Below are 27,872 nucleotides of genomic sequence, written 5' to 3'. Positions count from 1 at the left end.
GCTAGTTTCAAATGGATATTTGTAAAATACATGTATGATATAAGGAAGAATTATACAATACCCTCCATCTAGGTTAAAGGGAAAAAAGATACTTTAAAAATGATGAACATATATTTTATTATCCAAACTAGGACACTTTTGAGAGTGAAAGAGTGCTATTAGTTATTACCCCAGGAAAAGAGGCAAACAGGACCGTTATGAGCAAAGCAACATGTATAATCACACTACCTTTATATTCCTTGCATTCCCCTGCTTAGTCCATTCTTTTCTTTCTGTGGCTAGAGAAGATCACTACCTTGATTTTGTGGTTATCATTCTGTTGCTTTATAGATTTACTTCTTATGCTAATACTCAAAATATTGTTTACTTTTATTGATTCTTTGATTTATAGAAGTGAAATCCTACTGTGCTATTCTTTTGTGAATTGCTTTTTTATTCAACAGTTAGACAGTCATCCATGTCCATGGATTTGTGATACATTTTTCCCACTGTTGTATTCCACTGTATATGTAAGACATTTGACCACTCCACTATTGATAGACAGTTGGATCATTTCCATTTTTTACTATTATAATACTGTTAGGAATTTTCTTGCTCATATATCCTGACACACATTTCTCCTGAGTTATAAAAAACATGTGTTTTTTTATGTTTACCAGATAATGCCAAATTGTTTTCCAAATGGATATACCAATTTGTTCTCCAACCAGTAATGTATAAGTGTTCTGGTAATATTGTCAGACTTAAAAATTTTTATGTGGTGGGTGTGAAATAATAACGAGCATGTGGCTGAGCATGTCTTCAGGTTTCCTCCTTTATGAGTTAGGTTTATAGTGTGGTAGTTAAGAGCATTATCTATTTAAAAAAAAATTTAAATTGTAGTAATCCTTTACACAATTTGAGTATTAAAGCCAGTAATATGGGCTGTAAAGATCACAAAGTTTGTGTCTTGTCTTCTACTCTACTTAGGATGTCTTTTAAAAATTTTTCTATTGTGGAAAACTTTAAGCATATATAGTAGTATAAAAGTATGTAGAATGATGAGCTCCGACTTACCTACCACCCAGCATCAACAGTTATCAACTGATAACCAATTCAGGTTCATTTATACTACTACTCACTTTCTCTATCTCTTAATATTTAAAGTATATCCAAGATATTATATCATTACATCTCTAAATATTTCCATATACATCTCTAAAAAATAGGGATCTTTAAAAATTACTATAACACAAAAAATTTACAATACTTCCCTAATATCATCGAGTATTCACTAAGCCTCCAAATTTCCAATTATCTTAAGTGTGTGTGTGTGTGTTTTAAACTTTGTTTGAATCATGATCCAGATAAAGTCCTGTGGTAGCAGGCTTCAAAAATGGTATCCAATGACTCCTTCAACGTAGAAGGCATGGTGGCTTCCGTCTTTCTTTTGGATCTCTTGCTTAAGGGGGAGCCAGGCTGTTCTGTGGAGAGGTATATGGTGAGAAACTGAGGCATTCTGCTAAATAACTAGTAAAGAACTGAAGCATCCTACCAATGAGAGTAAGCCATCTTGGACATTTAGCACTAGTTAAGCCGTTAAATGACTGTTGCCCCAGCTGACAGCTGGACTGTTACCTCATAAGAGACCATGAGTCAGAACCACTCCGCTAAGCTACTCCTGCATTTCTGACCCTCAGACACTGACGGGACAGAAATGTTTGTTGCTTTAAAAGTTATGTTTTGTGGGTAGTTTGTTAGAAAGTGATATAAAACTAACAAAGATTTGGGTACCTGAAAGTGGGGTTCTGACATAACAAAAACCTAAGATATAATAGTGGCTGGGACTTCTATGGTTCAGTGGTTAAGACTGTGCTTCCACTGTAAGAGACACAAGTTCGATCCCTGGTTGCAGAAATATGATCCTGCATGCCATTGGTGGAGATGAAAAAAAAAAAAAAGGGGGAGTGGCTTTAAAGTACAGTGGGCAAAAGGTGGAGGGACTTGGAAGGCATTAGTGAAAGTTTGAAGAGGTCTGAAGAAATTATAAATGCATAATAACTTTGAGGAGGCTGCAGATGAGGTCTTAACAAATTTTAAAAATCTTATTGGAAATTAGAGCAAAGTGGCAGAAAGTTTAGCAGACTTGTCATCTGCAGTTATGTACAAGGTAGAAAATATGCCTAATGAACAGCGTGACCTGGTTAAGGCAATTTCCAGCCAGAGTAGTGTTGAAGGTGTCACTTGGTTTTTCATTGTTGCTTATAGTAAAATGTGAGAGGGGAGAGATAAGTTAAAGGGAGACCCGTTAAACAAAAAGGAGCCAGAACTTTGGGGATTTGAAGATTCCCAGTCTCTGTAGGTGACAAATGATGTTAAAATTAGTAAATGGCTCAGAACAAGAACAAATGCAGAGCACTAACAGGAAAATATGAAGTTGGGGATGTAGTTTTAAAGCCCTTTAAGAGCTCAGAAAGATCTAGTGTGGGGCTTCAGTGTTTTATTTAACATAAAGAGTGTGTCTGACAAAACCTCTCAAATTATAGGGCTTCTAAGAATTTTAAGGGTGTGGTGCATCAAAAGCCTAGAGAAGGGTTTATATGGAAGATATTTATGGGCACTGTTTTGTCTAATGGCAAGAATTCAAATAAAATTCACAGGAGATCCACAATGTTTATAAAAGGATTATATCAGCAGAATATAATGTTTTAAAAGAGAATTATATAAGTCGGCTGTTTGCCAGCCTGAACTGAAAAGGATAGAGCACCAAATTAAGAGACTTTTGGACATACAAGCTTCTACAGGCACACAAGTATGTAGCTGTAAATATGGAAAAGGAAGGATAATTCAGTGGGTGGATCTGAGGACCAGAAAGTAGTTTAAGAGTCCTGAAGATTTACTCTGACATCTTGAATTTTAATCAAGAAACTGCCAACCTGTTCCTCGGTGGATTTCAGAATTTCTGTGAATCTGTGGACCTAATTTCTGCACCTAACTTCCCTCCTTTTAAACACACGTCTGTAGTGGTTATCCTATTTTATGTTAAGTTGTGGAGGCAGATACTGTGTGTCTTTATTCCCTGATGGCTCAGATGGTAAAGAATCTGCCTGTAATGCAGGAGATTTGGGTTCGATCCCTGGGTCAGGAAGATCCCCTAGAGAAGGGAATGGCAATCCATTCCAGTATTCTTGCCTGGAGAATCCCATGGACAGAGGAGCCTTGGCAGGCTAGTCCATGGGGTTGCAAAGAGTTGGATATGACTAAGGAACTAACACTTTCACTTTCGGATCAAGAGGAACTCTAGGAAGTACACCTGAAAATCCTCATCCACACCTAGAATTTACATTTCTAGACTTTGAGTTAATGCTGTAATAGGATGAGTTTGGGGGAGCTTTGGTGGAGGTTGAGTGTATTTGGCATACTGGAAGAATGTGACTCTTCAGAGGTCAAATTCTGGTAGACAGCTTCCAGGTAGGCACGCTGTTTCAGGGATCATCTGACAAGAACGGTACACCATTCTGAGTGATTTTTAGCTTGTCTTGGATCACTCTCTCTTGGATTACTTGCTCTGGGGAAGACCAGGTGCCATGCTGTGAGGACACTCAGGTAGCCTTGTCAATGAACCATCCTGGAGGCGAATCCTCTATGAACAGTCAGGTCTGCAGAAGACTGCAGCCCAGTCAACAGCTTGCCTGCAAACTCATGAGACCCTGGGCCTTGAGACCAAGCTAAACCACTCCTGGATTCCTGACCCTCAGACTCTGTAACGATACATCTTTCTAGTTTTAAGCTGTTAAATCTTGGGGTAACTTGTTACACCACAATAGTTAACACAAGTTCACACATTGCTTCGTATGAGTTAGGTGTGTCTCTTTTAATCTACATTTTTTCCCATCTTCTCTCCCTCTGGCAACATATTTGTTGAAGTTAATTTGTCCCATGACTTCTATAGATGAAATTTTTCTGATTGCACAGTCACTGTGTTTAACACATTCTCTGTATTTCCTAGCTATCAGGTTTGACTTTTTTTGGCAAAAATTCTTAATAGGTGATGGTGTGTTTTTCCATTAAGAGGCATATAGTTTCCTTATTTGTCATGTTAGTAGCTGTTGATATATTGATACAATGAATAAACCTGTTTATTCATTAGGAATCTTGAAACCTTCTAATTTTATCATTCACTCTTCACTTATTAATACATTTATATAGAAAAACTTCCCCTCATTTACTATTTGGTTACCTGTGGTACAGTTCATATAGGAAAGACAGGACAAATAATTGACTTTTTAAAAATTGGTTTTCAAAATAATGAATGATTCTGTAACATCCTTCAATGTTGACCAATTAGATGCTTTTTGTTAGTTTTATTATTAAGAACTCATGAATTTGAGGACATATGATAATTACAGATATTCCAATCCACTGAATTTGGTATGTTCCTGTGTACACTCAAGGGGATTTCAGAATTTCTATAAACCTGTGTGTCCTTAGTGATACTCAAAGTCATTCCATCTCTGGCCAAAGGGATGTTTTCAGTTGGCTCCTGAATCATTTGATGTGATCCTGGTAGCCTATGACAGCTTCCTTCTTAAATAGAACAACAAAATGTTCCAGGCTCATTGTGTACATTTCCTATACCTAACTAGAATTAACTACTACTACAAGGGCTTATGAGGTCTCCTGAACAGAGGTTTTAAAATGTATCTGAAAGTAATTTTTTAAAATAGATTTTGCATTTACCTAGTATAAAGGCATGGCTTTTGAACTGTGGTGTTGGAGAACTCTTGAGAGTCCCTTGGACTGCAAGGAGATCAAATCAGACAATCCTAAAGGAAATCAGTCCTGAATAGTCATTGAAAGGACTGATGCTGAAACTCCAAAACTTTGGCCACCTGATGCAAAGAACTGAGACACTGGAAAAGACCCTGATGCTGGGAAAGATTGAAGGCAGGAGGAGAAGGGGACGACAGATGATGAGAGGGTTGGATGGTATCACCAACTCAATGGACATGAGTTTGAGTAAGCTCTGGGAGTTGGTGATGGACAGGGAGGCCTGGCGTGCTGCAGTCCATGGGGTCGCAAGGAGTCGGACACGACTGAGTGACTGAGCAGAAGGGTATGGTGCTTCCCTGGTGGCTCAGTGGTAAAGGACCCACGTGCCAGTGCAGCAGATGCAGGTTTGATCTCTGGGTTGGGACGATCCCTTGAAGAAGCAAATGGCAAGCCACTCCAGAATTCTTGCCTGGGAAATCCCATGGACAGAGGAGCCTGGCAGGCTACAGTCCATGGAGTCAGCCATGACTTGGCGACCAAGCACACACACACTATAAGGGCATAAAGATATCTCACCATCTTGTCTTCTGAAGATTTAACAGGTTTTCCTTTCACATTTAAATCTTTTAACTCACCTGGAACTGATTTTTTCTGTATGGTATTAAGTGTGTGTGTGTGTGCTCAGTCATGTCTGACTCTTTGCGACCCCATGGACTGTAGCCTGTCAGGCTCCTCTGTCTAGGATTATCCAGGCAAGAGAAATAGTTAACTAATACAAGTTCCACTGATTCTTTATGGTGCTTCACAGATGATGTTTTTCTTTTTCTTTTTCAACAATGGAAGGTTTGTGTCAATGTTGCATTGAGCAAGTCTCTTGGTACCATTATTCTAAAAGCATTTGCTCACTTCATGTCTGTGTGTCAAATTTGGGAATTCTCCAAATATTTCAAACCCTCCACCAGCTAAAAGAGTACAACTCTTTGAAGGCTCAGATGAAGATTAGCATTTTTTAGCAAATAGAGTATTTTTAAAGGACTATTACTGTTCATTTAAATATTAATGATATTTATTAATATTCATAAATATTATTACTAAATATAAATAATAATCTAAGGACTGTAGACTATTTTTTATTTTTTAAGACATAATGTTATTTCACACTTAATAGAATACAGTGTAAACATAACTTTTAAGCCACTGAGAAACAAATACTGTGGTTCATTTTATTGTGGTATTTGCTTAATTGCAGTCTGGAACTGAACCCACAATATCTTCAAGGTATACCTATAGTCCTTCTTCTGAGAACTAGAAAACCTGGACAAAACATAATACGCATATCCAAAGGCATCAGAGAGAGCTAATGAGGTAGTAGATCCAGAGTAAGAAAACCCTAGAGTTGTTGAATCTAGCATTTATAACATCTTATCTGGGGTACCTGCTGATTCTTGAGAAGATGGTTGAGAAGCTGAACAGAGCTTCTGACTAACTCTGTGAGTTAAACAGACAAAAACTAGATTTCAGGGCCTGCCCTAGTTAACTCTACAGGCTTCAAGTTGAGATCTCAAAGGTCTACACTGAGGCAAAAGTGTGAACTACAAGCAGACCTTCCAATCATCTAACCACACTAGGGTGATTCTGGATTACCAGTGGCCAGAGCTGCTGCCAGGAGACGTAAATCCTTCCTATCAACATCCTGGACCTCAAAGTATAGTTTCATTTGCTAGTTCTGGTATTTAATCAAAAACAACCTAACAAAAATTAACAAAACTTTATATAAACAAAAATACATAAAAGTAAATAAGATATGATAAACAACACACACAACAAAGAAACAAGCTTCAGATAACAGCAGATCCCAGTGTTACTCAACATGAGTTTTAAAGTAGCTATGCTTAATATGTTTGAGAAAATAAAAGATCAGAATGAGATAGATTACTGGATAGCTAACAGGAAACTAGAAAACAAAATCAAAGAAATGCTTGAACTGATAACAACCAAAAACATAATAACTGAAGTCAATGTTTCAACAAATAAGTTTAACAGGAGTTTAGAGATTGTTAGAGAAGAATGAAATGACATGTAAGAATTATCCAGAATGAACCACAGAGACAAATAAATGGAACACAAGGGATAAACTGAAATGACCGAATATGTTAAAGTATACATTGAGTGGAGGACCAGGAAAGGAGACCGCAGAGTAGGGCAGAAACAGTAACTGATAAGGGCTGAGAACCTTCCAAACAGAAAAGACATGAGACCCCAGTTTCAAGAAGCATTACAAACTCAAAAAGAAAACAAATTATATTAAAAAAAAGAGACAAAAACATTTAGTTACATCATAATAAAACTGCTTCAATTTTAAGATGGACATCTTATAAACAGCCAAATGAAAAAACAGATAGATTACTGGATAGCTAACAGGAAACTATAGAACAGAATCAAAGAAATGCTTGAACTGATAACAACCAAAAACATAATAACTGAAGTCAATGTTTCAGTTTAGGGGCAAAAATAAAACAAACATTATTTCTCAAAAAAATTTTTTTGGAAGCCAAAAGCAATGGAATATATCTTCAAAATGATAAAATACAACAGTTGCTAATTCCGCAAAAATGTTATTTGAAAATGAGGTGAAATAAATAGTTTCAGGATACAAAAATTGAATTTGTCCCCAGCACCCATGTACAAAGGAAGTACTAAAGCCTGTTCTTCAGGAAGAAGAAATAAGATGCCAGATAGAAGCTTAGAAACTCAAGGAGTCATAAAGTACAAAGTAAATATTCAAGTAAATATAAACATATATTAATCATATAATGTTTTAAGGAATTTAGGAAATATATATTAAGTAAACACAATGTATATAACATGCAGTGGGGCAATAAATTATGTGTTCTTGGGTCCTTACATTGTCCAGGAAGATGTGTAATATAAATTACTAAATAATACATAACTGTCAAGCTTATGGGGTGGAAGAAATGGAATAACAAAAAATAATCTAAAAGAAGGCAAAAAAAGGAGAAACTCAACAAAAGAAAGATGGGACAAAAGCAAATAATATGACACATTTAATTCCATGTATATTAGTAATTGTGTTACATATAAGTCAACTAAACCCTTTAATTACAAAAATATTATCAAATTAAACAATAAATTTGTGCATATAACTCAAGTAAACATGTAAAAACACTTAGAATAAAATATAAATTATGGTTGCTTTCAATTTTACTCTTTCCTACCTGCAAACTTACTCTTCTTGTAGTCACTATGCTCCAACCAGGCAGGCCTTTTGGCTCCTAAGATATTCTAAGATAGTTCATGCCTCTGGGTTTTGCATTTTTGTCCCCTCTGCAAGCATTTGCTTCCCCAATTTCTGCAAAGCTGGATTTTCCTTTCAAGTAGCAGTTTAAGTAACACTCTTTTAGAGGTTTTCCTTAGTCACCTATTCTAAAATATTCATCTACTTTAACTCTCTACCTAGCACTATCTTATATTCTGTTTCTTTATTTATGGTCTGTTATCACTAAAATGTAGCACGGACCATGTCTGCTCTATTTACCACAGTTTCCCCAAGTCTAGAACAATGACTGGGACATAGTAGATACTCAATAAATACTTACAGAATAAAGCTAGTTTAGGTTGAAACCTTTCTTACAGTTTTATTGCTCTTGGTGGTGGCTGTTTAAAGCATCAAAGTGTCACTCACTGTCGTGTCTGACTCTCTGCGGCCCCATGAACCTGTCAGACTCCTCTGTCCATGGAATTCTCCAGGCAAGACTACTGGAGTGGGTTGCCATTTCCTTCTCCAGGGGCTCTTGCTGACCCAGGAATCAAAACTCAGTCTTCTGCATTGCAGGTAGATTCTTCACCGTCTGAGCCACCAGGGAAGCCCCCGGCTGTTTAAAGACTTTCCTGATCCCAAAAGGTATCAGATGATATCAAGATCCCATTTATGTATATTAGTGACCCCTGAAAGTACGCACTATGTAAAGTGTAAAATTTGCAGCAGTTTTTCCACCAGTAAGTCAGCTATGTAGTATAGTCTTAGATGTAACTATAATAACAAGTAAATAAAGAAAAGGTTCAAAGGAAGGCTACTGAACTACTAAAAAGTTGCAATACACTTCTGAAGAACATGTTTGTTTGTATGTTTTTCTCACATTAGAAAGGTCAGAGTATTATAGGTGGATGTTACAAAACATAACTTTTTTATGGAGGGGGGAGAAGCCCCTTTCATCTACTCCCAAGTAAAAAAATTGAATAAAAAAAAAATTACCCTCTTACAGAAGGACTGTTTTAGAGTGGTAATTCCAGTTATGATGGTTTATATATTTTGGTTACTTCCTTTTTTACTCTTTGTTTTATACTCAGTTCTTCACATCAAAGCAATCACACTGGTCACATTTTCCATCAGAAAGACAAGCTTAATGGCTTTTAAAAAATAGCTAGATAACATACCACTAAATGTATATGACAGAGTTTGACCAATCTCTAATTTTCAAAGATTGTTCCAATTTTTTTAAAAATCATGATTAGTATTCCTACAACTAACATTTTTGTCCATAAATCATTTTGAGGGCAGTTTAACTGAAGTGATTTTGGTCTACAACATTCATTTAAATGGTATTTCTCAAGGGGAAGAGGGTGGGAAACACAAAAAGGTCCTAGGCATTTATCTCTAATTAGGAAAACAGTATACATTGCAGGGAGGTGTGGGGATTACAAAGGCCCTGACAGCATAAGCATAAATCATTATATTTATTAAAGAAAAAGCAGTGGAAATTTCTTAGAGGAGCTAATCTGGAAAACATTTTGCAAAGAATACGGAGCTGGACTTGGAAAAAGTGATAGGTCTTAATGTTTGAAAATGTTCCAGACAGGTGGAGGTGTTGAAGGAGGTGATAACTATCTGTTGGTGTTCTTAAGTACTGGAGAACAGTTCTTACTCAGGACAACTCATCAGGAAGCCTGAATAGTGAGCAACTTGGGTTTTTTTAATCAAAGATTGGACTCCTAACTTCCTTGCCAAAAACAACCAAATTTCTCCTTAATCTCCATCATTCATATCTTTTTTTCCTCTTTCATTCTTCCCTTTTTTGTTCCTCTGTCAAAGACTCATCTATTTTAAGTAATGGAAACAGGTAAATTCCTCTTCTTCAAGGCTTGCAACCTTACACATTATAACTGTTGCAACCTTAAAACATGCGTGCATTTTAATCTTATAAAAACACTGCTTATTACAGATTTTTCACACTAAGGGAATTAGGAACATTCAAGGATATTAACTAAGTTATTTATCAACTTGCCCTACACCAAATAAGGAACATAGTCACATGATCTATTAAAAATGATTAACAGATAATGAATAATGACTGTGATTTTCTTTCGTGGTTTTATTCTGGCAGCAATAAATTCCACCCTAATAATTTCTGTCTTATTGCCACATAGGAGGTGATGTTTTGTGAACCTCAACGAGGCTGCCAGGTCTAGCACAGTAAGACTCATGGTGTCAGAAATAAGAGTCAGACTTCATGGGATGTGTTGTCAGTGACAGACTTATAGCCACTTCCCTTCTCCACCTTTTCTTCCCTAAGGATAGCAGCTACTTTCCACAGACACCCCAGCCGACAGACTCCAATTCCTCTCTCCCACAGGTACCATCTGCAGATGCCCAGGGGCGTGTCTGTTTACAACCTTGTCCCAACGAGCAGAAGCGGAACCCTCCGAGAATTTCTGGATTCATCCTCAATAGGACCTGTTTTACAAATTATTTCCCAGCCCCTCTCCACCTGTTTCCAATGTTAGTACTTACGATTTTTGTATCTTCTCCGTTACACTATGCATTCCCCAATAAACAGAATTTAAAGTGAAAACTAATATAAAGCAACTGCTCTGTGCCTGTTCTTTTAGATGGCTCTTAACTCTGATGATTCCCAGGATCTTTTGACCATGTTTAGGTTGGATATCATGCTCTTCAGGGACTTTGGTAAGGAAGTTGAGACTTAACGTCTCTAACCACCCTTGCCAGCCCAACTGTAACTTCTGAAGCCTCCTAGATTCCTGTCCCAATTCCAGCTTTTCCGACAAAACTACACCCTAAGGCAAAAAGACATCCCACAGATGAAACTGCAGATACAGTCAGGACTTAACCAAGGATCCCCTAAGTGGTGAGATAAATTTCTGGGTTAAAAGTACTCTGTATATCCATTTGAAGTCTGTCACTAATACTATGTATAACCAAACAAAAAGAGAGTTGACAGGTACACTTAACAACACAACATTTGGAAGGTATATGGAAGTTGTCTTGGGGGGGGGGGGGCAATATTACAAGGAATACGAAAGTTTGACTTTTCTTCCCATCTGATGATAGATATGTTTTAATCTAAAAGGAAACCGTCCATATTTGAATGTATTAAATAGGAAGAATTCTCTTGCCAGATTCTCTGCTCTTGGTACATGCAGTTCTGACTTCAGCTGGTATCTGAACAGTGCAGAAACGTCTCACGATCAAATTCCACTGCCCTGAGGAAGGCTAGAAATGGAGGACCCGCAAAGCAGAGAGCAGAGACGACGCAGGGACGGGTCTGTAAGGATTCGGAGTCTCCCAGAAGGGACGGCCAGAAAATGAGAAGGTAGAAAGAGAAAGAAAGGGCGTGGCTGAGCTAAGGTATTTTCCACGTCGTCTCCGCAAGAGCGCGGCTTAACCGCGGTTTTCTCCCGCGCGAAATCCGCTGGGTCTGGAGTCGGCTCTCTCCGTGTCCACGAACCTGTATCTCCATCACCTAATAGGGCCCACACCACCCAATCTACCTCCGGATCCTCGCAGGCGCCGCACCAACGCGCCGCGCGCCCACCTACCTGCGCTGCGCCTGCGCCTGCCCCCCGCGCGCTCTCAAGGTCAGCACCGCCCCCGGCCTCTAACCTAGCACCCACGGAAGTGGCAATAGAGGACGTCCTGCGTCGCCTCACCTCTGCGTGGCGTGGGGTCGCCGGCGTTCGGCAGAGGGGAGGGACTTCCTGTCCCGCCGAGCAGAACTTCCGGCCGAGCCGGAAGATCCTCTCCCTCGCGGTGTCGAGTGGCTCCCGGCTGCGGGGTTGGGAGGGGAGGTCCGGGACGACCCCGGTAAACTCCTGGGCGTCGGGCCCACGACCTTTCCTTGGCGCCATGGTGAGTCCTCCTGTGAGGGCTGGAGTGAGAGCAGTGGGGGGAAGACGGGGCCAGGAGGTCAGTCCTGTGCAGGGAAGCCGGCCGGGTGGCCAGCTGAGGATGGAGCGGGCGGGAGCAATGAGATGGGCGGTAGGGCAGGACCTTACCACCTGCCCCGGGGCGCTGGGGCCCCCGAGGAAGCTACGTCTGTCCAGCCCAGCCGCTGGATCTGTCCAGGAGTTCGAAATAGGTGGTCAGAATATTCATGGCCCGTTCACTGTGGACGGCCGTGGGGCCAGGTGGTCCCAGAGTTGACCTAGCCCGGTTGCTCACCTCCTCCCTTCTCTCAGCTGTAGGGCAGTGGCCAAGAACTTCAGATCTCAGAAATGCTCCTGGCCTTTCCCGGTGGAGCCAGTACCTCCCCTTAAGGATCAACACGTGTCACTTAAAGAAACGGCCAAGGCAGTTTATCTTTCAGACTTGGCCCTTGGGAAATTGGAAAAGGTCTCAAAGATAAAAGTCTGGACTGAATAGGAGGGTCTTGATTCGAAAGGAATGTTTCAGGGGCGTGCGCGAGGGAACTGTTGGAGAACGGGGAGTACCCCGACCGTGTAAGATCTGTAAGAGCCTCAGCTATTAGGCAAAAGGAGTTTTCTTTTATGAGGAAGAGAAAGCAAGGCTAGAAAGAACTGAGTGTGGGAAAGTGAGATAAAATAGTAGTATGATTGGACTGTAAATCAGAGAAACTTTTACTCCCTAGACCAGACTTCTGAGGAAAAACTGTTGGAGGTGTATCCTGTTTCAGAGTGAGGGTGGGCCAAAGTTCAGGAACCTGGGGGAAGAGATCTTAGAATTTGGGCAATATATTGCTCCAGTTGCTCTATGGGGACAAGCAGTTCAGCTGGTCATTTTTGAAGCAAAGAATGGTAATTTGCAGGCACTATGTCTGGCCTTGTTACAGGGCTTCCCAGGTGGCTCAGTGGTAAAAGAATCTGCTTGCCAGTGCAGGGAATGCAGGTTGGATCCCTGGGTCAGGAAGATCCCCTGGAGGAGGAAATGGCAACCCACTCCAGTATTGCCTGCAAAATCACGTGGATAGAGGAGCCCTGTGGGCTCCAGGCCGTGGAACCGCAGAGAGTCCAATGTCACGAAGCACCCAGGCAGCCAGTTCCCGCATCTTGCTTCACTAAGTCTATGGAGACTGTTGGTTCTTTGCAGTAAGCTGTTTCCAGAAAGGTGGCGGTGGAAGGATTTCTTAACCTTTGCTGTTTTCCAATATCACAGGGGTCTGGTTCAAAATTGTCAAGTTACTTCAAATCCTGTCAGTGTCCTCTGGAGGACGTTCTGCCTTGGAATTTGGAGTTTGCAGTATTTTTTCGTGATCAAATGTTGACATTGTTCAGTTGTGTATGATTCACTTTTGAATGACTTAGAGAAATGTAACGGACTGTGAAACAAAGGAACTTCAAAATAATGTGGTTCCTAATCCTCTCTTTATCAGCTAACCTCTTGACTCTTTTGAGGCAGTAGTGAGTGTGTATTCTTTAAACCTCAGTGAATGGTACAATTTGTAATTATTAAGAGTTTTTTTCTTTTTTCTTCCTGTTGTACAATGAAATTAGACAAAGATAAGGAACAGAAGGACTAGAACGAACCAAAAATAATGACTAACCACCTTCCTGTCTCCCCCCAACCCCCAGTTTTACAGAGGGAAAAATCTGAGGTTTAGAAAGAGGCAGATAAATTTAGATAGATTTAGGTAAATCACCTAAAGTAGCAATTTACCTAAAGTAGCAATAGTTTGGCAGTTTTTCATTTTTTAATGTATCAAGTAGGTAACACTTAGAATCTTTGTCAATATGTTTGGTCAAGTATTTTACTACTGTCTTAAATACAACCACAGAATGGAAAGCAGAGCCTTTTTTATTTTGCATCTTGATTTTTTGTTTTAATCAATATAAACTCGTGATCCAGATCAAAAATACTGAGTGTTGACTCGTAATTTTCTTTATGTTGTAAAAATGAATTGTTGTTCAGTCGCCTCGTCATGTCCAACCCTTTGTGACCCCGTGGACTGCAGCACAGCAGGCCTCTCTATCCCTCACCATCTCTCAAAGTTTGCCCAAGTTCGTGTTGATTGCATCAGTGATGCCATCCAGCCGTCTCATCCTCTGATGCCCTCTTCTCCTGCCCTCAATCCTTCTCAGCTTTAGGGCCTTTTCCAGTAAGTCAGCTGTTCACATCAAATGACCAAAACACTGGAGTTTCAACTTCAGCATCAGTCCTTCCAATGAATATTCTGTGTTGATCTCTCTTAAGATTGACTGGTTTGATCTCCTTGCTGTCCAAGGGACTCTCAGGAGTCTTTTCCAGCACCATAGTTTGAAGGCATCAGTTCTTCAGTGCTCCACTTTCTTTAGTCCAGCTCTCACACCGTACATGACCACTAGGAAGACCATAGCCTTGGCTGCATGGACCTTTGTTGGCAGAGTAATGCTTCTGCTTTTTAACACAGTCTAGGTGTGTAGGCCTGTTACAGCTTTCTTGCCAAGAAGCAAACGTCTTCCGATTGCGTGGCTGCAGTTAGCATCTGCAGTGATTTTAGAGCCCAAGAAGAGTGAACCTGTCACTAGTAGTATAGTGTGTAGTGTGGTAGTAAGTAGTCTTAGTCACTCAGCTGTGTCCCTCTTTGTGACCCCATGGACTATAGCCTGCCAGGGTTCTCTGCCCAAGGGATTCTCCAGGCAAGAATACTGGAGTGGGTTGCCATTCCCTTCTCCAGAGGATCTTCTCGACCCAGGGATCGAACCCGGGTCTACTGCATTCAGGGCAGATTCTTTACCATCTGAGCTACAGAGAAGTCCTGTAATCTGTCATTGCTTCCACCTTTTCCCCTTCTATTTGTCATGAAGTAATGGCACCAGATGCCATGATCTTAGTTTTTTTAATATTTAATTTTAAGCTGGCTCTTTCACTCTCCTTCACCCTCATCAAGAGGCTCTATAGTTACTGTTCGCTTTCTGCTGTTAGGGTGGTATCATCCACATATCTGAGGTTGTTGATGTTTCTCCCACCTGTCTTAATTCTGGCTTGTAACTCATTTCTCATGACGTGCTCAGCGTATAGATTAAACAAGCAGGGTGACAGCAGACAGCCCCATCGTACTTCTTTCTAAATCTTAAAGCAGTCAGTTCTATACAGCGTTCTGACTGTTGCTTCTTCACCTGCATACAGGTTTCTCAGGAGACAGGTAAGATGGTCTGGTATTCCCATCTCTTTAAGAGCTTTCCACAGTTTTTTATGATCCACACAGTCAAAGGCTTTGGCGTGGTCGGTAGAACAGAGGTATATGCTTTTCTGAAATTCCCTAACTTTCTCTGTGATCCAGTGAATGTTGGAATTTGATCTCTGGTTCCTCTTCCTTTTCTAAACCCAGCTTGGGTATCTGAAAGTTCTTGGTTTGCATGATGATGAAGAGTCCATAGAAAATTTACTGAAGGAATGAAGCTATGTTTTTATTATACTTTTTGAATCTTATAGACCAACTTTAATCAAATAGATTTTTACACCATTTAGGTTGATTTGTGGGTGAAAAGTAGATCAAATGCCTAGAATTGTAGGAATCTCATGGCTTATTTTATCTATGTAGCATCCTGTAGTAACTTTACTGCTGGGATTGTGCTCAGTATGTTGGTTGTTTAAAACAAAAAGTTGTGAATCTCTGTCTTAATTGCAGTTATTGAGAGAGGTTTCTTTTTGGGAAATGGGGAAGGCTGTTGGGAAGAGATAATGTGGTAAAAGTTAGAAATACATGACTAACACAGGGGATAGAAATTCTGATGGGGTGATGGAGACACATAATAGGTGGCTTCAACTGAGTTTTGAAAAGTTAAATTAGGACACTCAGTTCAGTTCAATTCAGTCACTCAGTCGTGTCCGACTCTTTGCGACCCTATGAACTGCAGCACGCCAGTCCCCCCCGTCCATCACTAACTCCCGGAGTCTACCCAAACCCATGTCCATTGAGTCAGTGATGCCATCCGACCATCTCATCCTCTGTCGTCCCCTTCTCCTCCTGCCCTCAATCTTTCCCAGCATCGGGGTCTTTTTAGATGAGTCAGCTCTTTGCATCAGGTGACCAAAGTATTGGGAGTTTTCAGCTTCACTATCAGTCCTTCCAATGAACACCCAGAACTGATCTCCTTTAGGATGGACTGGTTGGATCTCCTTGCAGTCCAAGGGACTCTCAAGAGACTTCTCCAACACCACAGTTCAAAAGCATCAATTCTTCTGGGCTCAGCTTTCTTTATAGTCCAACTCTCACATCCATACATGACCACTAGAAAAACCATAGCCTTGACTAGATGGACCTTTGTTGACAAAGTAGTGTCTCTGCTTTTTAATATGCTGTCTAGGTTGGTCATAACTTTCCTTCCAAGGAGTAAGGACACTAATTCTTAATAATTAGGAAGCTAATTCTCAATTTAAGTTCACATAGGATTCACCTGTGATGCTTGATTAAAAATGCTTATCTGGGCTGGCTTATTGAGGGAGTGGAGTCTCATAATTTAATTTTTAATGAGTTTTACAATTAAGTCTGAAACTTGTGGTCCTGAAAGCACTTTGAAGGAACTGTAATGCAGCCATTAGAAACTTTGATAGGGATATTGAGGTTTTTGTGCTGAGTGATAATCATACATGTGGTTTGTTGATGTGTTGGATTACTTTAATGGATTTTGGATTGTTGACCTAGCCTCAAATACTATTCCTCAAAAGTGGAATAAGTTCCACTTTGTTGCTGTGTATAATTCTTCTCATACATTGTTGAATTTGATTTGTTGGTATTTGTTTAGGATTTTTGCATCTATGTTCATGAGAGATATTGGTCTGTAGTTTTTTGTTTGTTTTTCCTTGTAATACCTTTGCTTGGTTTTGGTATTGGGGCAATCCTCATAGAATGAATTAGAAAGTTTTCTCTCTGCTTCTGTCCTCTGATGAAGGAGATTGTAGAGACTTGGTATAATTTCTTCCTTAAAGAAATGTCTGATAGAAGCACCAGTGCACCCTAATGGGCCTGATGCTTTTTGTTTAGGAAGGTTATTATTGATTCAATTTCTTAGTAGGTATAGGCCTGTTCAGATTGTCTATTTCTTGTGTAAGTTTGGGCAAATTGTACCTTTCAGAAATTGGTTCATTTCATCTAGGTTATAAAATTTGTGAGCATAAACTTGTTCGTAGTGCTTCTTTATTATCCTTTTTAATGTCCATGGATCCATAGTGATATTGCCCTGTCATTTCTGATGTTAGTTATTTGTGTCCTCTCTTCTTTCCTTACTTGATAGGGCTAGAAACTTACTGATTTTATAGTTATTTTCAAAGAACCAACTTTTGGTTTCATTGATTTTTTCCGTGTTGATTTCTTCTTTTCAATTCCATTGAAAATAATTCATACTATTTCTTTTCTTTTGCTTACTTTGGATTTAGTTTGCCTTTTTTCTTGCTTCATAAGGTGACGCCTGAGGTGATTTAAAATCTCTTCAAATACATGTATTCAGTGCTATAAATTTTCCTTTAAGCACAGCTTTTGCTGCATCCCATAAAATTTGATAAGTTGTGTTTTCATTTTCATTTGGTTCACATATATTCTCTTGATTTCTCCTTTGATCCATGTGTTACCTAGAAATGTGTTGTTTGGGCTCTGTGTGTTTTGAGATTTTCCAGTTACTTTCTCTTATTGGCTTCTAGTTTAATACCATTTTGCTCTGAGGGCAGACATTGTATGATTTCTATCCTTTTAAATTTGTTAAATGTTTTATGACTCAGAATGTGCAGTTTGAAGGGTGGATTCTGGTCAGGTTTCATCCATTTGCCACATAGTGGCAGAGATTTGAGTCTCTTCTCAATTCTCTGACTTTTCTTCCACTTCACTCCTTTCCAAAAGAGGCTTAGTTCAAATAATAGTAGATACTGTTCTCTTGGTTAACATTTAGCTGGTTGAAGGTTGATTCTTGAGGCTGATTTATGCTTTGGTCTCTCCATTTTTTAGATAATTAATTTGTTTGCTCTGGGATAAAAACTTAAAGCAAATATAGTTGATCTTAGAAAATCAGAACATACCTAAAGTGTTCATTTTTTAAGAGAGACTTTATTATTTTCCTGTTATGATTTTTGAACTCCAGCTTGCCCTGTTCTTGTTCAGTCGCTCAGTTGTGTCTGATTCTTCTCAGCCTCATGGACTGCAGCACCCCAGGCTTCCCTGTCCTTCGTCATCTCCCAGAGCTTGCTCAAACTCATATCCTTCAAGTCGGTGATGCCACCCAACCGTTTCGTCCTCTGTCGTCCCCTTCTCCTCCTGCCTTCAATCTTTCCCAGCATCAGGGTCTCTTCTAATCAGTTGGCTCTGTGCTTCAGGTGGCCAAAGTATTGGCGTTTCAGTTTGAGCATCAGTCCTTCCAATGAATATTCAGGACTGATTTCCTTTAGGATTGACTTGTTTTATATCCTTGCAGTCCAAGGACCTCTCAAAAGTCTTCTCCAGCACTACAGTTCAAAACATCAATTCTTTAGTGCTCAGCCTTCTTTGTGGTCCAACTCTCCCATCCATACATGACGACTGGAAAAACTATAGCTAGAGGAACTTTGAAGACATAAACTTTATTTGTAAATTGCGCTCCTACTCTTTGTATACTACCTACTCTTGAGTTACAGGAAAAGAAAATCTCTATAAAGTCCCGTTAAAACGAACATTCTCTTGGTTTTAACTGAAATGATTGTGCCTTTTGTTTCACCAAACACTTAAAATTCATGCTCTTACTTCAAAAGTATTTGTTTAATCATTCATTGTTGGTTAAGCACTATCTGTATGTCACATACTGATCTTGGCAACAGAGACATAACTTTATAAAACAGAGACTTTCTTGTCTTTGTGGATCTTAGGTTTTATTGAGAGTCTGATGATAATCAGTTGAGATATAATGTTTGTTAGTCGTGGTAAATACAATAAGGAAAGATAGAACAGAGTTAAAGAAATGATTGAGGTGGTGATTTTAGATAGGGCATTCAGGGAAAGCCACAATGAGAAGATGACATTGGTACACACTGAATTATATTTACCTGCTATTTTTGAAAATCTGTTTATGATTGCACCCCAAAGAAGTGTTGTAGTATCAGGTACAAAGTTCATAGAGTCTTTAACTATAGTATGAATCTTACAGTAAAGTCATGTATGATTACCTTTCCATATAGTGAACAGAAAAATGATAGAAATGTTTTTTATAATCTTGTATTAGTAGGTGATATTACATTTTACTTAATAGAGTATGTTTTTTATGCCACATATTTTTAGTCTTTTAAGTTATTACAGATCTTGAGAGAATACAGCTTATTTACTCTTTTTTTTTTTTCCCAATTGTCTCTGACTCCATGGGTACTAATTTTTTTTTTCCATTTATTTTTATTAGTTGGAGGCTAATTACTTTACAATATTGTAGTGGTTTTTGTCATACATTGACATGAATCAGCCATGGATTTACATATATTCCCCATCCCGATCCCCCCTCCCACCTCCCAGCTTATTTACTCTTAAGTATTCTGACCTTACAGAGTATCTTAAACAGACTTAGTAATTCTATTGTTAAAGTAGATTAAATATGTTTTGTGTTTTGACCATAAACAAAAGATTTAGAAAAACCTGAAATAATGTCAGCTTTTGATACTTCAGTATTGAAGTTCAGAATCTTGATAGTTGATTATAGTGTTTTATTTATTTTTTAAAAGTTGTGTTACAAACCAACTGCTCAAACATTCATATCTTTAAAAATGACTTTGGGAAGAGTACAATAAGTATATGGCCTTGAAAGTCTACTTGAACCAGAACTAAATGACCTCTATAGTTTGTTTCAAGGTCTGTGACTCTCAATATGTGGATTTGTGAATATTACTGATGTACTTTTAGTTGAGTGTACATTGAGGGACCAAGGAGGGAATATTCAGTTTGTATGGAGTTTAAGAAGGATTTAACAAAGGATTGATTGGTCTAGGTCTTTAAGTGTAAGTAGAAGTATGTTGGGTGGATAAGAAACTGAATTTTAAGTACTTTTCCTCAATGGCAGTAGTAGCTATGTTTATTTAGAGTTAATATTTATCTGCTCTACTTAACGAAACACTTATGAAGTAATCACTCTTGGGCTTTTTTTTCCCCCTAACCTCCTATTATTTTTTTAATCTCCATATTTTACCTACTTTTTTTTTTAACCTCTGCTTTACAGATACAGAAATGGAGGCACAGTGAGATTAGAGTAACTCACCCAAAATTGTATATCCAGTGGTGGTAAATCCAGAAATTTGACTTCTAAATCAGGCTATTTGACCACTGTACTGTTGTGCCAATCTTACTGTTTATCTTTGATAAATTTTAACTTAATGAAAGGATTGAATTTCAAAAACATTCTCCTATAGAAGTAATACTATAATTAGTGATTATAGTTCTAGGAAATCCTTCTAACCTATTTACTACCCAGTATCACATCTCATGGTATTAGAGAAATTAATTATTACTGTCATAAAAGCTGTAATGATTGGCATTTCTAACTTAGATGCTAAATACATCTGACTCTGCTGTAGTAAGTCACAATAAGGATTCTTTCATATTCCTTTTACCTTAACTGGCACTCCTTCTTCACATCAGAGCATGAATTTCCCTTAGGCCTGGGGATGAACTTCCAGTAACACTGATAAAGTGAGGAGCAATTAGAGGACTGGGGATAAGGACCTTTGGTGAATTGGAATTTCTTCAGTGTAAGCCTGCAGTGTATTCAGTTTCTTCCAGGTGTGTCTCGTGTGTCACAGCCCACTTTTCCTGAGGGCTCTCAGGACTAGCTTGTTCCGTTTCTTTTCACTTGGATTACCTACTACTTGCACCTAGAACTTTGTTTCCCCCCGGAGTTGCAGAGAAGAACAGAGTCTTGTAGAGTATCTATCTTGCCTTCCTTCCCAGATGTTCAGCACACTCTTCAGTTCAGTTCAGTTCAGTTCAGTTGCTCAGTCGTGTCCGACTCTTTGCGACCCCATGGACTGTAGCACGCCAGGCCTCCCTGTCCACCAGCAGCTCCCAGAGGCTACTCAAACCCATGTCCATCGAGTTGGTGATGCCATCCAGCCATCTCATCCTCTGTCGTCCCCTTCTCCTCCTGCCCCCAATCCCTCCCAGCATCAGGGTCTTTTCCAATGAGTCAACTCTTTGCATGAGGTGGCCAAAGTATTGGTGTTTCAGCTTCAGCATCAGTCCTTCCAATGAACACCGAGGACTGATCTCCTTTAGGATAGACTGGTTGGATCTCCTTGCAGTCCAAGGGACTCTCAAGAGACTTCTCCAACACCACGGTTCAAAAGCATCAATTTTTCGGCACTCAGCTTTCTTCACAGTCCAACTCTCACATCCATACATGACCGATGGAAAAACGATGGGCTTGACCAGATGGACCTTTGTTGGCAAATAATGTCTCTGCTTTTTAATATGCTATCTAGGTTGGTCATAACTTTCCTTCCAAGGAGTAAGCGTCTTTTTTTTTTTTTTTTTTTTTGCGTCTTTTAATTTCATGGCTGCAGTCACCATTTATAGTGAGCACACTCTAGTAAATGTTTTTATTACTAGTAGAATTTGCAGAAGTCACCTCCCCATGTAACTTTGGACTAACCATAAACTAGTTAACTAGCTAGCTAGCTATTACAAAGATTCTTTAGGGGAAAAAATGGAAGTCCTTGATGATAGTGATCAATCTTTGCAATAAGTTCTTGGGAGTAGGGAGGTTTGGATTTTGAAGGGATGACATGGAAATACTTAGGGGCCTTGGGAGACTTTACTCCAACAATAGAATTTACTTATGAAGAAGAAAGTTCAGTAAGCTCTATAGTATAAATATATGATTATACACTGCCATCAGTTAATGTCACAGATAAGGCACTTCAAGGGCTATGGCTGTTTTTTCCTTTTTAAATAACCTTAATACTTTTAATCTTTTTGATAAGTAATAGACCCCTTTGAAATAGCAATCTTGAATTGCTTATTTTTATATATAGTTTTTAATGTCTGCCCTTTACACAGTAGTTTGCTGATTTTTGTTATCTTTCACTGTTGATTGCCACTGTTTGCCTTCATGCAGTGATCTGCTTAGAAAAAGCAGTGCTATAGTTTCCTGCTTTCTTTTCCTGAAAGGAAAAGTCATAGTGGAGGATTCTGCTCGACCAAAACTTCATTAACTTGAGTGTTTATTAGTATTTTTCTCATTTCTGAAGATTTTGGCTATTTTTATGGTGAGTATAAATGACTGACTAGAAAATAGTTCCAGTTCTTTATGGTTTATGGGTATATATATTTAAGTTTAAGTGTTCCGTGATTACAATCATTTGTTTCTGGCCACAGGCTTGTTTAAAAGAGAAGCCATGCCTTTTTTTCCTCAAAAGTTTTGCTTTTATTAATAGCTAATTCATTAGTAGAATTTTACTTCCATTTAAGTTTGTGCCTACTGCCCTCCTGCTCTGTTCCCTATTTTCTTAATTAACATTAAGACAGTGAAGCCTCACTGTATCATTTATTCCTAGACAGTTTTGTTGTTTGGATAGGTCAGTTGTTTCATGTTGAATATACTAATCTTTTCCTAATCCAATTTTTAAGACAGAAAGGAAGTCGAAAGGAGTCTAAAATAACTGCAATTAGAATTAAATGTCAAAGAAATAAATTTTCCAGTCAGGAGGGACAGAAAAGAAAGCTTTGGTTAAAATTTGTTGTAGTATATGTAGTAAGTTTACCTGTGATATTAGTTCTTTAAAACTGTTTTTTTAATTGGATTTCAACTAACACTGATTTTTGATTTTGATAGTTTCTCAGTCATTCCCATTAGCAGTTGTTAAGATCATCATAGTTCCTAAAAATTTTTTCAGGTCATAAAGAAAATGAAACATTTAATAAAAGAGAATTGACCACATAGCTGAGATAAATTAAAAAAGAGAGAGAGACTAGAACTTTTGGCATTCACAAGTCTCCTAAGAGAAATACTGCAAACTGCTTGTTGAGATAAGAATGTTGGGCGGTGGGCTAGGTGTACTTCTTTACATTAACGTAGATGGAACTCTGATTTCCTTTCAGTTCTCCTACAAATAGTAACTCATTTAATTCTTCATGAGGAAAGAATAGTTATTCTTTCCCATTGCGAACGACTGCCTATCACAGGATTTGATGGTGACTTAATGGTAAATATGTAAATGCAAACAATCTATTGTTTATTTAATTAAAGTAATTGCAGTCATCATCAGTAAGCTCTTTCAGGGTTTCGGAGATCATTTGCCAACTCTTGTCTTTTTGTAGATAAGGAATGAGTCCCAGAGAAAGCTTGTCTGGTTGCTGTGCTATCCCCAGTTAGTGACAGAACTATCTGGATTGTGATGTTTCATTACTCAGCATATTAAAATATTCACAATGAAAGCATTTTCTAACAGTTAACATTAAGGATGCACATTAAGTTTTCTTGACTTTTTTTTTGCTTAAAATTTAGAGATAAGTTGAAATTTTTATTTTAAATTTAATAAAGCTTTATTAGTGTGTTTACAAAAGTTTGAAAGGAAGTATTTGCAACACATATTGCATTAAATTGAGAGGATTATCTTTTGCTGCAACTCTTACTCCGAGGTATGCAGAAAACATGATATCTTCAATCTTAAATAATTTTCTTCTTTATTGAAACTAAAGTTCAGTATTTGGCACATAATAGGAACATGAATGTAGTGAACTGTGGGCAAATTATGCTTTTTCCTTTTATTTCATCTAAAAGTAAATATTCTACTTTATCTCCTAGGATTGGAGTTTGGGGCTGAAGAAATGAAAATGAGATGAATGTAGTTCTAGAAGGGGAGAGACCCTTAAAGTACAGCTGAGCATGATAAAGGCTGTTTTGGAATTACGCGTTTTGTTTTTTTGTAGCAAGGACGGTTTTATGGAGGAAATGAATGTTGAGGAATGAGAAAGAATTGGTTTGAATAAGCAAGCTGGTTTGTAAATGTCAAATGTAAATTTATTACTTTTGACTAATAGGTTTCTTGAATATAGATCTATAGGGATATTGTTTATATTGTCAGAAAGTATTCTTACGGTTATGGAAGAGTAGCAGAATTTAGGGATGTCTTCTACCATTGAACCTTTTGTTTGTTACTTATTAGTATTATAATAAAACATTTATGCCTCCTTTGGCTAGAGATAAAGTTGCTAACTTCTTATAAATACTTCATTTTTCATCAACATTTTAATGATTGTATGGTATTGCTTTATATGAAATATTACATAATTTATTCAACCTATTGTAACTGGAAAATGATCTTTTAAGATAAACAACTATTAATTTCAACTCTAATATGTTAAGATGTTTTATAAATTATATTTAATTAGAGTGTCCTCTGTTCTTGTGAAAAAGTATTTTTATCCTTGCCCTCTATTTGTTGTTGATCTTCCATTTTGCCTTATCAGTTTGTATCTTGGGAAAATATCTGAAGTTTTTTTCTAAGTTTAATCAAATTCTGAAAAATGGCTTTATATCATCACCTTTAGCAGAAAGTCTGGAGCTGCTGTTTTTGAATATAGTTATGTGAAATTCATGCATTCTACTAAGTTGTGGTTCTCACTAAGATATTTAGGGTGATAATTACCTAGACATTTTATTGGTTTGTGGGTTTTTGACCTTAGTTTTAAAGTACATTAGACTTATTCTGAATTGTGAGAGAAAAATTTCTGCTGCTACTTTTTTACTTTAAAGAAATTTAAAAAATATTTTGTGGCGCAAAACATTGATATTTTGCAAACTGAACTTATTCTGTAAATGTTTAAATTTGAAAACCCATGTTGTTTGAGTTCAAGTCACAGTTGTTGATAATTGTGTTTTTTAACTCCCTTTCTGTCATTTTACATTTACCTATATATTATGTATATATAATTCTGTTTGTAGTAACAGTTTGAACCATATGAAATTGCTGTTTTGTAGGTCAAAACAGTTAAGTATCTGATTTCATATGATTCAATCAGTAAATCTGTATTAAATATCAATAGGTGACTTTATTCAGATTCTTTAGCCACTTTTTAAAGTCTCTGAACCTTCCCACAGTCACATTGCCAAGATCCTGACCTTGTTGTGGTCATTTTTTCAAGATCTCTCAAACTTTGTCTACTTTGGTGATTTTCTTTGGCTCTTTTGACCAGCTACTTAATTATCCTGCAGATTTAACCTTTAACTCCAGATCTTTTATTTCTCTGATGTTGTACCTAAAGCTTCGTCTTTAAGATGAAGTTGCTTGGCAATTATTCATTCAATTCTTCTGTTACATTTCTGTCAAAATTCTCATGACTTTTGAATTTCTCACAAAATTCCCTCCCCTCTTTTGTTTTATAGATCAGCTCTCCATTCCTCGTGGTTTTTAGGGAATGATGTGAGGACTTTGAAATGATATATAATGAGTTTTCCAAAGTGACTATATCCATTGGAAAGCAGGGCATCAAAAATCTTGACCTGGTTTCCACCCCCGCACTTCCCCCCCCCCCCCCCCCCCCAGTTATGTAAACTCTGAAGACCTTGGTTTTTAAATTTAATACATCTGTTTACCTTTTTGTATGCTTCTATTAGGTAGAACAAGGTCTCATGAAGTTTTACTTTCAGCTTAGGCCTTTGGTCTCATCTATTTCTGATTCTTAAGCAATACTCACAGTTAACTCTTGATTAGACTATTTAGCAGCCCCCTTATATTGGTTCCTTCCCTCTTGCCTTATGCATGTGTATTTCCCCCATGACAAATATATATATATTTTTTTTATATGTGAGCCATTCTAGTAACTGTCAGATTCTCCTCTTATTGCTTAATTTCTCCAAAGAATAATTATGTCCTTTATTTGCATTTTATCTTTACATCATCACTTAAGTGTAATTTTTACCTACTTGCAGAGATAACTGTTAATGTCATGCCTATTTCCTTTTTTTTTCCCCCTTTAAAAATGTTAATTTTGCTTTTGTTTTTGAAGTTGTTTTAGTTTAGGCTTTAATGATGTTTGTTGGACTATTTCAGTGGATTTATAATTTAGCTCTTTGCCTCCAGTTACTTTTACTCACCTCTTCTTTACTATTCCACGGTAGTGGCAGAGTTATTCTTCCAAAATATATTTGATTTAGTTGCTTCCAGGCTTAGGATTCTGGACTTCTAAGTACCTACAGAAGAATCCACTGTGTGCAGCCCATACCAAAATCTAGCCATGTGTAACTCAGCTCATGCCATTTTCATTCTTGGTACAAAGTAGTTGTTGTTGTTTAGTCACTCAGTCTTGTCCAGCTCTCTGAGACCCCATGGACTTCAGCACGCCAGGCTTCCCCTGTCCATCACCTCTCGGAGCTTGCTCAAACTCATGTCCATTGAATTGGTGATGCTGTCCAATTTGTCCTTTGTCATCTCCTTCTCCTCCTGCTTTCAGTCTTTCTCAGCATCAGGGTCTTTTCCAATGAGTTGGCTCTTCATATCAGGTGGCCAGAATATTGGAACTTCAGCTTCAGCGTCAGTCCTTCCACTGAATATTCAGGAATGATTTCCTATAGGATTGACTGGTTTGGTCTCCGTGCAGTCCAAGGGACTCTTGAAAGTCTTCTCCAACACCACAGTTCAAAAGCATCAGTTCTTCAGTGCTCAGCCTTCTTTATGATCCAACTCTCACACCCATACATGACTACTGGAAAAATCTAGCTTTGACTAGATGGACCTTTGTCAGCAAATGATGTCTCTACTTTTTTAACACTGTCTAGGTTTGTCATTGCTTTTCTTCCAAGAGCAAGCGTCTTTTAATTTCATGGCTGCGGTCACCATCTGCAGTGATTTTGGAACCCCGAAAATAAAGTCTGTCACTGTTTCCATTGTTTCCCTACCTGTTTGCCATTGCGTGATGGGACCTGATGGGACCGGATGCCATGATCTTAGTTTTCTGAATGTTGAGTTTTAAGCCAACTTTTTCACTTTCCTCTTTCACTTTCATCAAGAGGCTCTTTAGTTCCTCTTCTCTTTCTGCCATAAGGGTGGAATCACCTGCATATCTGAGGTTATTGATAATTCTTCTGGCAATCTTGATGCCAGCTTGTGCTTTGTCCAGCCTGGCATTTTGCATCATGTACTCTGCATATAAGTTAAATAAGCAGGGTGACAATGTACAACCTTGACGTACTCCTTTTCCTATTTGGAACCTGTCCGTTGTTCCATATCTGGTTTTAACTGTTGTTTCTCGACCTGCATACAGGTTTCTCAGGAGGCAGGTAAGATAGTCTTGTATTCCATCTTTGGAAGAATCTCCCACAGTTTGTTGAGATCCACACAATCGTAGGCTTTAACAAAGTCAATGAAGCAGAAGTAAATGTTCTTCTGGGATTTTCTTGCTTTTTCTATGAGCCAACAGATGTTGGCAATTTGATCTCTGGTTTCTCTGCCTTTTCTAAATCCAGCTGGAACATTGGAAGTTTTTGGTTCCCATACTGTTCAAGTCTAGCTTAGAGGATTTTGAGTATTACTTTGCTTGCATGTGAAATGAGTGCAATTGTGTGGTAGTTTGAACATTCTTTGGCATTGCCCTTCTTTGAGATTGGAATGAAAACTGACCTTTTCCAGTTCTGTGGTCACTGCTAATTTTTCCAGATTTGCTGGCATATTGAGTGCAACACTTTAACAGAATCGTGTTTTAGGATTTGAAATAGCTCAGCTGGAATTCCATCACCTCCACTAGCCTTGGTACAAACAGATGTATCTGAACTTGTATTTCTTTCCTTTCTGACAGTGGGATACTGCTCTAACCTTGTAACATTAGTTTAGATGTCACCTCTGTGAACAAGTCTTTCCTACCTCTCCATGTAGATTTATTCACCCCCTTTGTTGGAATGCACCTGTAATACTGGGCACTGACCTCTACCATATC

At 38.3% G+C, this 27,872-nt stretch overlaps 2 protein-coding genes across 4 annotated transcripts in view; one reads left to right on the top strand and one right to left on the bottom strand.

Annotated features, from left to right (window-relative positions):
* The window catches only part of LOC122700586, a 44,087-nt gene extending 31,917 nt beyond the window's left edge, over positions 1–12,170 (bottom strand). Inside the window, exons 1-2 of one of the 2 annotated variants that reach the window (XM_043913561.1) lie at positions 12,064–12,170; positions 11,608–11,936 (exon numbers count right to left, since the gene is read on the bottom strand). In XM_043913561.1, coding sequence (XP_043769496.1) covers positions 11,608–11,916 — 309 coding nt within the window. In that variant the 5' untranslated portion in view covers positions 11,917–11,936; positions 12,064–12,170. Of the gene's footprint in view, positions 1–10,952; positions 11,937–12,063 lie in introns of those variants that run through there. The other variant, XM_043913560.1, reaches the window with a different exon arrangement.
* TMEM161B (transmembrane protein 161B) overlaps positions 11,784–27,872 on the top strand; it is a 71,167-nt gene continuing 55,078 nt past the window's right edge. For both annotated transcript variants that reach the window (XM_043913557.1, XM_043913556.1), the window contains exon 1: positions 11,784–11,917. In XM_043913557.1, coding sequence (XP_043769492.1) covers positions 11,915–11,917 — 3 coding nt within the window. In that variant the 5' untranslated portion in view covers positions 11,784–11,914. The remainder of the gene's footprint in view (positions 11,918–27,872) is intronic.

Source organism: Cervus elaphus, chromosome 9, assembly GCF_910594005.1.
Source record: "Cervus elaphus chromosome 9, mCerEla1.1, whole genome shotgun sequence".
NCBI lineage: Eukaryota > Metazoa > Chordata > Mammalia > Artiodactyla > Cervidae > Cervus > Cervus elaphus.
The sequence above is the reverse complement of the archived record's forward strand: the minus strand, read 5'-3'. Positions and strand labels throughout refer to the sequence as shown.